Here is a 14,526-nt window from a genome sequence, read left to right on the forward strand (position 1 = left end):
CCTGGGCACTTACGTGGTGTAGTTGTGGCCAGGGAAGTCGATATTATTCTTGATGAGCACAGTGAAGTTTTCGGCACTGTTCAAGAGTGCAGGGCTGGGAGAGAGACATGCAAAATGACCATTAGTGACTGCAGGGACCAAGGGAGTCCATGGGCCAGTGGGACCAGAGGCTTCTGGTTTCTTGGTTTGGTCTTTGGGACGAGTGAAGAGAAATGGATACACCAAACAGTGGGCAAAGCATGCTGAGACTCTCCACAAAGCATCTCCAGCTTCTCCAAGAATTTCTCCCTTCTTGAGCTCTGATGTGGTTTGGCGCTATGTCCCCACCCAAATCTCATCTTGAATTGTAATTCCCATGGAGGCGAATGAGTCATGGGAGCGGACTTCCCCCTTGCTGTTCTCGTGATAGTGAATGAGTTCTTACAAGATCTGATCGTTTAAGTGTGTGGCACATCCCCCACAACCCTGCTCCTGCTCCATCATAGTAAGATGTGCCTGCTGCCTCTTCGCCTTCTGCCATGATTGTAAGTTTCCTGAGGCTTCCCAGCCATGCTTCCTGTTAAGCCTGTGGAACTCTGAGTCAATTAAAACCTCTTTTTTTCATAAAATATTCAGTCTCAGGTAGTTCTTTTTCTTTTTCTTTTGAGATGGAGTCTCACTCTGTCACCCAGGCTGCAGTGCAATGGTGCCATCTTGGCTCACTGCAACCTTCACCTCCTGGATTCAAGTGATTCTCCTGCCTCAGCCTCCTGAGTAGCCGGGATTATGGGTGTGTGCCACCACACCTGGCTAATTTTTGTATTTTTTAGTAGAAACGGGGTTTCACCACGTTGGCCAGGCTGGTCTTGAACTCCTGACCTCATGTGATTCACCTGCCTCAGCCTCCCAAAGTGCTGGGATTACAGGTGTGAGCCACCGCACCCGGCTAAGTAGTTCTTTATAGCAGTGTGAGAACGGACTAATGCAAGACCTGATGGCATTTTACTGTGACACCTCTCACATTGACATAATTATACATTCAGGTATGTACAGTGGTTGGGACTCACTCCATATCTGGGACTTGTATTTTACCTAAAATTTAGCAGCCTCTTGTGCATAGTTACATATGAAATAAATACCAAACACCTACTACGTGGTGATGGATGTGTTGAATGAATGATTAAATGAACTATCTTAGCTAATTCATATGATATATGAGAAACTGAAGTGCAGGGAGTTGCTTGGCCAAGGCCACGTCAAAATCTCACCCAGAGGCAGGCACACTGGAGACACACCGTTTATCTGATGAATGAGTTGATGGCAGAGCTGGAACTGAAACCACAGCCAGCCAAGGGCCCTTGTCTTGAACCAAGGACTACTTGAATGTAGGCTGCTCTGTCTCCCAGAGCTGGGTGATTCCTTCTATGTCAAAGAAACTTCCCTGACCTAGAAATGAACCTGAGTGGAGCTATTAGCGATTGAGGACCATAGAGGGTGATGCTTCTGAGTGCATCCCACCCTGACATTGGGAAACCTTCACCTGAGCCTTCTACAAGCCAGCGTGGGGGCCGTTTTCTCTTTGCCCACGGATGCTGAGGGAATGATCCTGAATCACACTGGTCTAGAACTGCGCCGTTCAATATGGTAGCCATTAGGCATGTGTGGCTATTTAAATTTAAATTTAATTAAAAATTCAGGCTGGGAGCAGTGGCTCACACTTGTAATCCCAAAACTTAGGAAGGCCAAGAGAGGAGGATTGCTTGAGCCCAGGAGCTCAAAACCAGCCTGGCAACAGAGCAAAACCTATCTATCTATCTATATTTAAAAAATTTAGTAGTCACATTTCATGTACTCAGTAGCCACATGTACCTAGTAGCTACCCTATTGGACACCACATATACAAAACATTTCTATCAGTGCATAAGTTCTATTGGACAGTGCTGGTCTAGCACCACCACACTCCTAAGGGCAGACTGTGTGTGTGTATAAGCCAGGCATGAGGCTTACTGTGCAATAACTTACAAGTATCATCTCATTTAATCCTTACCACAGCCCTACGAGGTTGGCGAGATAGTTATTCTGATTTTACAGATGAGGACACTGAAACTCAGAGAGGTTCAGCCACTTGCCCAAGGACACACAGCAAAAATGTGTTAGAGCTAGGAATTGAATCCCGGTCTCCTCTAACGATTCCCTGCTGAAATACATCAGCCCTTGTGGCTGCTGAGATTTAACATCCTGACTTTGTGTGTTGACCACAAGAATCAATACAGGGGACCACCGAATCCGTAGGTCACTGTGAGCATTGCATCTGAGAAAAGGCCCTTCCCCTTTTCCTCCCCTCCTTTGCCCTCGCCCCTCCTCCTTTTTCCTCCTCTTCTCTTTCCTTGCTTCGTCCTTCCCTTCCATTGTCTTCCTTCCTTCCTTCCCGTTCTTAGTCACTCAGTGTGGACACTGGCGAGTCAGACGGGACCCTGCTGTGGCACTAGAGGAGGGGTCTGGAGGTGCCCTGGAAGGGCTGGGTGAGGGAAGGGGGCCAGGGACACCCAAGGATGCTCAGGGTAGTAGCTATTCACCAGCTGGTACAGAATTATTACAATAGTTGACCAACCACCATGGCCCTCCCAGAGACTCTAGTTTGCGCCAAGCAGTGTATCCGGAGCATGGGATCCCCAGGCCGGTAGGACCCAGCACTTTGCAGGGCTGTGCTGAGAGGGGAAAGCCCAGGCAGCCTCGGCAAGGCCTCATCTGAGCGCTGCCAAGGGCCACAATCTGTCTCCCCGTGCGACTCACCGAGGGGCCTCCTCCACAGCCTCAATGGGGCACCAGGCAGAGACTTCACAGGTCTTCTGGTTCCCTTTGTACACTCCACACCTTCCGGTCTGAATTCCTGTGGAGGTCAAAGCGTCGCAGAACCACGGATGTGAAAGGACTGTGGAGAGGAAGTTCTCCAGAAGGGATGTCATGAACTCGACGCAGGCTAGAGGTGAGGCTTGGACCAGGCTTGCCAAGTCACGCAGTTCAGCGGCCCTCCCCCATCCTGACCACGACTCCAGCATCTGTCAGCCCCATCCTAATCACAACGACTTCAGCGTCCATCAGCCCCATCCTAACCACAGCGAACACAAGGCAAAGCCAACGAGCTTTGGACAGCGAGCTTCCTAATAAAGGTCAGAGAGAACACAGAAAGACTGTGGATTCTGTTGGCTCCTTTTGTTTCTTTACAAGAAAAGATGCCCCTGAGGGGAGCAGAACAGGTGTATGCTCTCAGTATAAATGGACTAGAACGCGGCCTCTTAAAGGGGCACAGGGCCCTCAAGGGGTACACGGCCTGGCCAGCGTTCGCAAAGCCATGAAATAAACATGGCACATCTTCCTGAAGTGTCAGGGTGATTGACCAGTTTCCAAGGGAGAAATAAATACATAGTGAGCAATCTTAAAATAACCTTTGTATCAGCTCAAATACACATATAGTGTGGAGTAGAAGAAAATAATGGTTATATGCCTTTTTGTGTGTGTTTGTATTATAACCACTGATTTTTTGTTTTTTAAAATATTTAAAAAATATATATTTTAAAAATATTACAGGGCAGTATTTTAAAACTTGTCCTGTGCCTTTTTTTTTTTTTTTTTTTTTGGAGACAGAAGCTTGCTCTGTCACCCGGACTGGAGTGCAGTGGCGTGATCTCAGCTCACTCCAACCTCTGCCTCCCAGGTTCCAGTAATTCTCTTGCCTTAGCCTCCCATGTAGCTGGGATTACAAGTGTGCACTATCACACCTGGCTAGTTTTTGTATTTTTAGTATACCACCATATTGACCAGTGTGGTCTTGAACCCCTGACCTCAAGCGACCCACCTGCCTCACCCTCTCAAAGTGCTGAGTTTACAGGCATGAGCCTCTGCGCCTGGTGCCCTGTTCTTTTTTAAGTTAAAATGTGAGATAAAGCAATTCTGTAGGTATTGCAATAGCATGGTTCTTAGATATAAATAAAATCAAAAGCAAAATAAAAGGCCAGGCGTGGTGGCTCAAGCCTGTAATCCCAGCACTTTGGGAGGCCGAGGCGGGTGGATCACGAGGTCGAGAGATCGTAGACCATCCTGGTCAACATGGTGAAACCCCGTCTCTACTAAAAATACAAAAAATTAGCTGGGCATGGTGGCACGTGCCTGTAATCCCAGCTACTTGGGAGGCTGAGGCAGGAGAATTGCTTGAACCCAGGAGGCGGAGGTTGCGGTGAGCTGAGATCGCGCCATTGCACTCCAGCCTGGGTAACAAGAGTGAAACTCCGTCTCAAAAAAAAAAAAAAAAAAAAGCAAAATAAAATAATACAGAAAAAAATTTTTAAGTAAAAAAAAAAAAAAAAAATTCTGCAGGTTAATGTGCGTATTGCTGCCAGGTGCCCTGTGTGTATAAGTTCATGATCCTTAACCTTTGAGGAGATTCAAGGGGAAAGTTTAGAAAACACAGATGATGCTATGGGCCATGTGATTTTTCTTCTGAGACAGAGAGTCTCGCTTTGTTGCCCAGGCTGGAGTACAGTGGCACGATCTTGGCTCGCTGCAACCTCTGCCTCCTGGATTCAAGGGATTCTCCTGCCTAAGCCTCCTGAGTAGCTGGCACTACAGGCAAGTGCCACCACGCTCGATTAATTTTGTATTTTTAGTAGAGATGGGGTTTCACCATGTTGGTCAGGCTGGTCTCGAATTCCTGACCTCATGATCTGCCTGTCTCAGCCTCCCAAAGTGCTGGGATGTGAGCCACAGCGCCAGGCCTGGCCATGTGATTTTTCTACCAATGAGAACCCTGAACCTTTGAGGCTTTTTGGAACTTCTCTCATTGGGAAACTGGAATCATGTTTACAGTCAGCAGCTGGTCTGCTGGGGACAGAGCCGAAGTGTGGGCAGACTCGCCTATGGCTTGGTGATGGCAGAAGAAGGCAGCTGAGAGCAGAGGCTGAAGGCCTGAACTAGGCATCGCAAATGTCACCAAGATGCCAGACCACCCATCCCTAGGATCTCGGGAAAAGAAGCAGAAGGTACCTTTGCTCTGCGGGTCCATCCATCCCTTTTTACAACCCCGGTCGGAGGAACAGAGCGTCCTGCGGGTGGGATACTGCAGAGAGAAGGATGAGAGAGTGGGGAGTAAATGACGTGTGTTACTAAGACATGGAGAGGTGATTTGATGTCCACCAGAATGTGCAAATGAATGTTCATAGCAGCAGTACTCAGAATTGCCAAAACCTGGAAACCATGCAAGTGGCCACTGATGGATGAATGGGCAAATAAAATGTGGTACATTCATACACAGAATCTTATTTAGCCATAAGAAGGACGAAGCGTTGACATAGGCTACAACATGGATGAATCTCAAGAACATGATGCTAGGCCGGGCACGGTGGCTCACGCCTGTAATCCCAGCACTTTGGGAGGTCGAGGCAGTGGATCGCAAGGTCAGGAGTTCAAGACCAGCCTGGCCAAGATGGTGAATCCCCGTCTCTACTAAAAATACAAAAAACATATGCTGAGCATGGTGGCGGGTGCCTGTAATACTAGGTACTCAGAAGGCTGAGGCAGAGAATTGCTCAAATCTCGGAGGCGGAGGTTGGAGTGAGCTGAGATCATGCCACTGCACTCCAGCCTGGGCGACAGAGTGAGACTCCATCTAAAACAAACAAACAAACAAACAAACAAACAAAACCATGATGCTGAGCGAAAGAAGTCAGACACAAAAGGCCACATCAGGTAGGATCCTATTTATAGGAAATGTCCAAAACAGGCATTTATAGAGACAGAAAGCAGATTGGTGGTGGCCAGGGACCACAGGAAGGGGAGAGTGGGGAGCGACTGCTAATGGATTTGGGGTTTCCTTTGTGGATGATGAAAATGTTCTGGAGGCTGGGCACGGTGGCTCATGCCTATAATCCCAGCACTTTGGGAGGCCGATGCGGGCAGATCACCTGAGGTCAGAAGTTTGAGACCAGCCTGGTCAACATGGTGAAACCCTGTAGCTACTAAAAATATGAAAATTAACTAGGTGTGGTGGTGTACACCTGTAATCCAAGCTACTAGGGAGGCTAAGGCAGGAGAATTGCTTGAACCCGGGAGGCAGAGGTTTCAGTGAGCCAAGATTTTGCCACTGCACTCTAGCCTGGGTGACAAGAGCAAAACTCCACCTTAAAAAAAAAAAAAAAAGGAAAAGAAAAGGGAAAATAAAGAAAATATTCTGGAATTAGGCAGTGGTGATGGTTGCACTACTCTGTGAATATACTAAAAACCACTGAATTGTACACTTTAAAATGGTGGGTTTTATGGTATGTGAAATATATCCCAATAAAAATAAATAAATATGGGGAAAGCAGAGTTCTGGGCAGCCCGAGATCACTTTCAGGGATGATGGCTGGGGTGGAGGACAGGAGGCCTGGTCCAAGCAGTCCTGTGGCTGAAAGGACTCAGTAGGGCAGACAGGTGCAGAGACGCAGCAGGACAAGTGGAACGGAGGGACTTTGGCTAGGACACTCACCTGGCCCAAGAAAAATGAGACCAGCTGGGTCTCAGGGCTGAATTATACAACATGGAAAAGAGAAATGAGCTGCCCTGGTCATATGCATATTTCCCTTCCTGTTTTCTAGGGAGCAGGCTGCATGGCCAGTCTTTGGGAAGCCAGAACATGACACAGGTGTGAAAATAGCCTCTGCGTCTGGGCGCGGTGGCTCACGCCTATAATCCCAGCACTTGGGGAGCCCAAGGTGAGCAGGTCACCTGAGGTCAGGAGTTCAAGACCAGCCTGACCAACATGGAGAAACCCCGTCTCTACTCAAAATACAAAAAAAAAATTAGCCAGGCATGGTGGCGCGTGCCTGTAAGCCCAGCAACTCGGGAGGCTGAGGCAGGAGAAGCACTTGAATCTGGGAGCCAGAGGTTGCGGTGAGCCGAGATTGCACCATTGCACTCCACCCTGGGGAACAAGAGCAAAACTCCGTCTCAAACAAAAAAAAATAAAAATAAAAATAAATAAAAGAAAAAGAAAATAGCCTCTGCTCTTCGTCCTCCGTGCAGTTTGTGGTTTCTACAGTGATTCAGGCCAGGGACCTAGTTCTTGGACCCGGATAAACCTGGTTCAGCAGTAGCTGCACCATTTTCTAGCTGAGAGACCTTGGCCGACTCCCTCGCTTCTCTGAGCGTCGATTTCCTCGTTCGTAAAAGCAGAGTGAACAGATCTGTCTTGTGTGGTGGTCGTGAAGATTCAACGAGTTACGAAAAGAAAGGATTTAGAACATAGTACATGCTCCATGAATGTTTCTTATAGCATTTTACAGACGCACACAGCTTGGCACAGAGAGGCGGAGAGTCACCTGCCTGAGGTCACAGAGCTGGGAAGTTGAAGTTTTGAACCTTCAGCAGTCTAGCTTCTGAGCCCAGGGTCTTAATCTCTGGGTTATCCTAACTCTCTTTTCTTCCAAGTCTCACTAACTCCAAAAGTGTCTTTTGTGTACACAGAGGTGGTGTGCGGTGTGTGGTGTCGAGATGACCAGAGAATGGGACAAAAGAAAACCAGGGCCCCGAAAGTGGATTGGAGATGGAATACTGCTAGGAAGGGAGGCGGGAGGGAGGGCGTGGCTGGCCCGGCTGGCAGAGATTTCATCTGAGCTGCAGGGTTCGTTAAGGGGAGATGGGGACAAACGTAGAGAGCTCTCCTTTTAGGGGAAGTGTCATCGAGATACGCACCAAGGGAATGTTATCTTGGTTCCGAGTGTGGGTACAAGTGATGAACTCGAAGACAGCATTTTTACCCAGAGCCCCTGGACACTCAGGAGGCTAGACCTTCTTGCCGGAGTGGGCCTGTGAGCAAAGCCCCACCGGCAGGGCTGGTCCTACTCATCAGTGGGGGACCTGGCTGGGTATGACCAGTGCTGCTGCAGCCCTCAGTGTTGGGAATGGTCCCTGGTACAGCACGGTCACATTACCTGAGAGGGGTGGCTGGGAGGTTGGGAGTTACAGGTAATGTGTAACAGTAACACACTGGCAAAGATAAACTTAGAAGAACAGCTGGTTTTCATCTTCAAGAGCAGAGAGCAGGATGGCGAGGTACAGCACAGGACGAATACAGTTTTCGTTTTCTTTTGTTTTGAGAGACAAGGTCTCACTGTGTTGCCCGGGTTGGTCTTGAACTCCTGGGCTCCAGTGATCCTCCTGCCTTGGTCTTCCAAGGTGCTGAGATTATAGGTGTGAGCCACCACACCTGGCCAGAATAAAACAAATAGGATTTGATAGGGAAGAAGTTTTTCCAGAAAGGGGCAGCATTGTGGAGAGGGCAAAGCCAAGCTGGGAAAGACTGTCGGGGTGGTGGGGAGTCAGGGGGGCGCGTGCGCCTGATGCAGGGGCTGAGACTCTAAGAGGTGGGTGCGTTCTCTCCCTTCCTCCACTCAGCCCAGCCCTACCCTACAAAAGAGGCAGGTGCTCAGTAAATATTTGTCGGCTCAAGTATACCTCAGGGTCCTAATTTCGGCTTCTTCTGACCTGCACCTCCCCCAGGAACTCGCGACCCACCACTCCCGGTCCCCTTCTTTTTTTTTTTTTTTTTTGAGACTGAGTTTCGCCCTTGTTACCCAGGCTGGAGTGCAATGGCGCGATCTCGGCTCACCGCAACCTCCGCCTCCTGGGTTCAGGCAATTCTCCTGCCTCAGCCTCCTGAGTAGCTGGGACTACAGGCACGCGCCACCATGCCCAGCTAATTTTTTGCACTTTTTTGTTAGAGACGGGGTTTCACCATGTTGACCAGGATGGTCTCGATCTCTTGACCTCGTGATCCACCCGCCTCGGCCTCCCAAAGTGCTGGGATTACAGGCTTGAGCCACCGCGCCCGGCCTCCCGGTCCCCTCCTTACCTCAGGACACAACCGCTGCTCCTGGCCTTCTGTTTTGAGAAAGTTGGTCATCACGAAGAAAGAGTTCCCCTGTGGAGAAGGAGACCCTAAGGCAATGCAAGGCCTTTGAAAAGAGAAACTACTTAATGATAATAATCCAGCTTGCTAAGTGCCTGGGGGTGAACCTCTCCACTTTTCTAAGCTTCTAGAAATCAGGGTCTGTGGGCAACTTGGAATATGCCGAGGGCTTAGGAGCAAAGCTGGACGAGCAGCCCTGCTGAGCTGAGGAACAGCAAAGGAACATTCGAATGGATTGAGGAGTCATTTACCGATGCAGTCCCCGAAGCAGGCTTTCGTATTGTTTTACACAGTAAAATCTCCTTAAATTGAAACTCAGGAGACCTGGGGAGGCGAGGGTAGGGGAGCAGCCTTTGTCGGAACACCGTTCAGATGTTCTCAGACTTTAATCAAGGGGCACCAGGGCATCCCACCACCTGAGCAGTCACGGGATTTTCACGACACACGGTTAGAAGCCAACAGAGAGCAGCTTGGGCTTTACGGGTTTTTGCAAAGCGTTTTAGCTCCCCGAGGCTGGAGATGTGCCCTTTGTCCCTCTCACCCCCTTATCAGTTTTTTTTTTTTGGCTTCCTCAACCCTAGTTTAATTTCTCCTTTTTGGCAATGCTGCTTTCATATTTAATCAGTCACACGCCTTCTCTCTGCGACAGGGACACCTTCCTCTTTTTGCCATTTACATCCTTTCTTTGTGCAAAAATGCACCCAAGAACGGTCTCCTGGAGACGTTTTTGTTGATAAAATACCACACAGAGAATCTAGAAGGGCTGGTGCTCTTCAGTAGAAAGTTCTCTGTCCTGAATCTCAGCAGACTTTGCTGGCTTGGTGGCTGCGCCTCTAAAAAGCTGCGTATACATCAAGCGTGAGGGAATCTAATCCTGTTTTCAACGTACACAGGACATGCTGCTATTTTGAGAAACCCTGTAGGACTTCGTAAAGCAACGAATCATCTCCTTTGAGCTGCTGGATCTCACCCAGTTTTGCAATTTTTAGGTTTTCTCAGTTGGGATGTTCACAGAGCTTTTAAAATAAAGCCAATGTTTTTTTCTGGAGTGAGGCTCTAGATCCTAGGGGAAAGGGGCAAGGTCCTGGCGACGGTGACCAGCGACGAGCCTGGGAGAACACTACAAGGCGCTTACCTGCAAAGGGAAGGTGTAGTCCGCGGTGTCAAAGACATGGTGCACCAGCTTCTTGACTCCGTTCTCCAGGATCTCCTCTTTCACTTCTGCTATCCCTTTCACCTTGGTGTGCACAGAACTGATGACAGACTCTTTCCGCTGGTACAGCTTGTCACTCAGCAGAGCAAAGCTAAATAGCAGACACAGGAAAGCATCAAGGGGAGGCGTAGCACAGCGGGCGGGATGCAGGTGCTGAAGGATGCAGGCGCTTCCGTTCCAATCCTAGCTCTGCTGTGTGACGTGCTTCCATGTGACTTGTTTTCCCTCTCTGCACGGTGGGAAGAATAGTCATACCTGCCTCATGGATTGTGAGGATGAAATGAGAGATGTCTGCAAACTCCTTCTCCCGGTATCTGGCACATAGTGAGCACTTGCTACAGGAAAGCTACTGCCCCCAATCCTATTCTTTAATAATGCCTAACAGGGCTGGGTACGGTGGCTCATGCCTGTAATCCCGGCACTTTGGGAGGCTGAGGTGGGTGGATCACTTGAGGTCAGGAGTTCGAGATCAGCCTGGCTAATGTGGTGAAATTCCGTTTCTACTAAAATACAAAAAATTAGGCAGATATGGTGCTGCATGCCTATAATCTCAGCTACTTGGGAGGCTGAGGCAGGAGAATCACTTGAACCCGGGAGATGGAGGTTGCAGTGAGCCAAGATCACGCCATTGCACTCTAGCTTGGGCAACAAGAGTGAAACTCCGTCTCAAAAAAAAAAAAAAATTACATATATACGTATGTATTGCCTAACATGTACTCTCATAGATCGAACAGCTTCTCAAGTCATGAAGTCACGCTCTGGTGGCTTCGCCAGCTGTCTGGAGGCTCAGTAACCCATCAGCCTCTTGCAGTCTAAGGCTGTGTCTGCTGCATTTTCAGAAACACCCACCTGCTTTATCAACAACATTGAAAATGGAAGCTACTCTCTCTCTCTTTTTTATTCTAGAGAAAGGGCCTTGCTCTGTAGCCCAGGCTGGAGTGCAGCGGCACGATCACAGCTTATTACAGCCTCCAACTCCTGACCTCAAGTTGATCCTCCCACTCCAGCCTCCTGACTAGCTGGAACTACAGGCATGTATCGCCATGCCAAGCTAATTTTCATTATTTTTTTGTAGAGATGGTGGGGGGGGGGAGGTTCTTTATATTGCCCAGGCTGGTCTCAAACTCCTGGCCTCAAGGGATCCTCTCGCCTCAGCCTCCCAACATACGGTTACAGGTGTGAGCCATTTTTCTCACCAGGCTGCAGGAACTCGTTATTGAGCACTTAATACATGCCAAGTGCTCTACAGACATCATCTCCTTAAATCCCACAACAGTAGGAGATCGTTACCGTGACTTACAGGCATGCACCACTGTACCCAACTTAAAGGGTTTTAGTAGATTTATTTATTTATTTTGAGACAGGGTCTCACTCTGTAGTCCAGGCTGGAGTGTAGTGGCGCCATCTTGGCTCACTGTAAACTCTGCTTCCGGGCTCAAGCTATTCTCCTGCCTCAGCCTCCTGAGTAACTGGGATTACAGATGTGCACCACCACATCTGGCTAATTTTTGTATTTCTAGTAGAGACGGGGTTCACCATGTTGGCCAGGCTGGTCTCGAGCTACTGGTCTCAAGTGATCCGCCCACCTTGGCCTCCCAGAGTGCTGGATTACAGGCGTAAGTCACCGGGCCCAGCCCTAAAGGGTTTGTTTGAAATGCTTTGTCTACTCTTTCAGACTATATTTAGTCCCTTTTCTTTGCCCAACTGCTGAGTGATGTTAGTAAGTCTAAGATGATGGCAACCCTCTCTGACCTTGGGCCAGGACTTGGCCCCAGCTGTTCTCCACCTTGGCTAAATAACCACCCAGGGGGCTTTCAAAATTGCAGCCGCCCAGTCCCATCCCTGGAGACTATGATTCCACGGGTTGGGGAAGTTGAGACGTCGGTCGCCACCTGTGGGTCTGGTCTGCAGAAACTGACTCAACGACCAATGAATGAATGCACTCTCACACCTTTATAGTGACACAAGTGGGCAAGGGCGAAATGCAACCAGTCGGCCAAGACCCTCTGTCCATCTACACATTTATTTCATGGATGTTACAACAGAGGCTCTAAATTGACACACTTGTGGATAATAAACATGATTAAGAGAATGGTTTTACAACTGATAAAAGGTTTAGGTTGGGGGGGCAGAGTAAATGCTATTAACAGGTAATTCCCCTTTGATCTTCCTTGGAGGGGCCCACCCAGCACAAAATTTACATGAGTAAACAGAGTGGAGTCGAAGGGATGTGGGTAAGGCCTTTGATCGCCTCTATCTCTTTCCTATGCTAATGTGAATGAGGTGGCTGCCTTCGGCATGCCTCAATAAAACCTTTGGGTCTTCCAAAAGGTTTGAGATTACAATCTATAACTTTTCCTAATAGTTAATACCTTTAATATTTTGTGAGCCACCCCGAGTGAATATCAACACGGAGTTTTCCAGATGCCTATATATTTTTTAAAGTTCCCAGGTGATTCTAATGCATAGTCAGGGCTGATAACACTGGGAGGCTCCCGAAAAGACAGCTCGTATTTGACAACAACAAGTACATTTGAAGAAGGGCTTCCCTGAGACCTTAAAACTCTCTCTCTCTCTCTTTTTTTTTTTTTTTTTTTTTTTTGTTAGTTCATGTCTTTTATTAACTCATACAGTTACTTGTCTTCTGGTTTGTTGAAGACATTTGCCACAATAATGTCTGTCAAAGTGGCTTGCCATAATCACTCCAGCACTGCAGCCATCAGAAGGGCAGTCTCCACAAAGGCGACTAATTTTGTCATTCACATCCACTGAGAAGGAGACCCTTACTCACCCTTAAGCATCTTAGACCACCTCCCCCTTGATTTCAACAGAAGTAAAGGCTGGCAGACCGGGCACCACCTTTAATCGCCCTCCTATAGATCCCAGGCATAGTATGGAGGAACCTTTCCGGAAGGCATTGCTTTTACTTAAACACGATCAAACCCCAACCTAAGTCATGTACCCCACGCTGCTCCGTGGACCAAGACCCTTCACATGTAATTTCTAGAGTTGTAAGCCCTTGAAAGGGCGGGGACTTTCACTGTTAGGTGAGCTTGGCTGTTAGGCAACTATGTCTCTGCAGCTCCCTGATGAATAAATCACCCCTTCCTTCCCAGGTCAGTGTTGGAGAGGTTTGTCGTGCAGCTTTTCCTGCTTTATTTGGATTTCAGGACAGCCAGTTTAACTTTCTTTCTCGTGTGCTTATTCTCCTTGGGAGTAGCGTAAGACTTCTTTCTTTTCTTAGCACCACCACGAAGTCTCAACACAAGTGGAAGAGTAGCTCCTTTTGAATGTTGTGGTCAAAGTGCATCCATCTTCCAGTTGCTTTCCAGCCAAGATCAGTCTTTGATGATCAGGAGGAATTCCATCCTTATCCTGCATCTTAGCCTTTACAGTTTCTATCATATCCGAGGGTTTGACTTCGAGGGTGATGGTCTTCCCGGTAAGGGTTTTCACGAAAATCTGTATTTTGGTGGCTGATGGGAGAGCATAAAACTCTTACATATGTGCCCCAGAGAAGCTCTTGTAGCCTTAGGAACTATGGACAAGAAAGTTTCTGCAGCCTTGTAAGAGGGAAAGCAGGAAATAGCCTAAATATTCTCAAACCAGAATGGATAAATACAGTGTTGGAGTCATGCAATGGAATGCTTTGGACCAGACACAGTGGCTTATGCCTATAATTCTGGCACTTTGGGAGACTGCGGCGGGAGAACTGCTTGACGCAGGAGTTCGACCAGCCTGGACAACATGAAGAAACCCCGTCTTGATTAAAAATACAAAAATTAGCTAGGTGTGGTGGCACATGCCTGTAGTCCCAGCTACTATGGAGGCCAACATGGGAGGATTGCTTGGGCCCAGGAGGTCAAGGCTATAGCAACTTGTGATCGCGCCTCTGTACTCCAGTCTGGGTGACAGAGTGAGACCCTGTCTCAAAAAAATAATAATAAAATAAAATACTTTTAAAAAATGGGATGCTTTGCAGCAGTGAAAATAAACTGGCTAGGCTGGGCGTGGTGACTCACATCTATAATCCCAGCACTTTGGGAGGCTGAGGCAGGTGGATCACTTGAGGTCAAGAGTTCAAGACCGGCCTGATCAACATGGTGAAACCCCATCTCTACTAAAAATACAAAAAATTAGCCAGGTATGATGGTGTGCACCTGTAGTCCCAGCTACTTGGGAGGGTGAGGCAGGAGAATCGCTTGAACCCAGAAGTGGAGGTTGCAGCCAGCCAAGATTGCTCTACTGTACTCCAGCCTGGGCAACAGAGCCAGACTCTGTCTCAAAGAAAAAAAAAAAAAAAAAGAACCTAACATTGAACAACCAAAGCAAGTTGAAGTATGATATAAAGTTTAGAGAAATCCAAAGCAACACTATATACTCAAGTATCTAT

The 14,526-nt window shown here is 48.1% G+C and overlaps 1 protein-coding gene across 3 annotated transcripts in view; it reads right to left on the bottom strand.

Moving 5' to 3' along the window:
* The window catches only part of P2RX7 (purinergic receptor P2X 7), a 55,478-nt gene that overhangs the window by 26,290 nt on the left and 14,662 nt on the right, over positions 1-14,526 (bottom strand). For 2 of the 3 annotated variants that reach the window (XM_010342800.2, XM_003932171.4), the window contains exons 2-6: positions 10,056-10,224; positions 8,864-8,932; positions 5,020-5,092; positions 2,773-2,869; positions 14-94 (exon numbers count right to left, since the gene is read on the bottom strand). In XM_010342800.2, the coding sequence (XP_010341102.1) occupies positions 14-94; positions 2,773-2,869; positions 5,020-5,092; positions 8,864-8,932; positions 10,056-10,224 (489 nt within the window). Of the gene's footprint in view, positions 1-13; positions 95-2,772; positions 2,870-5,019; positions 5,093-7,943; positions 8,129-8,863; positions 8,933-10,055; positions 10,225-14,526 lie in introns of those variants that run through there. The other variant, XM_010342801.2, reaches the window with a different exon arrangement.

The sequence above is a fragment of the Saimiri boliviensis genome, chromosome 7, assembly GCF_048565385.1.
Source record: "Saimiri boliviensis isolate mSaiBol1 chromosome 7, mSaiBol1.pri, whole genome shotgun sequence".
Lineage (NCBI taxonomy): Eukaryota > Metazoa > Chordata > Mammalia > Primates > Cebidae > Saimiri > Saimiri boliviensis.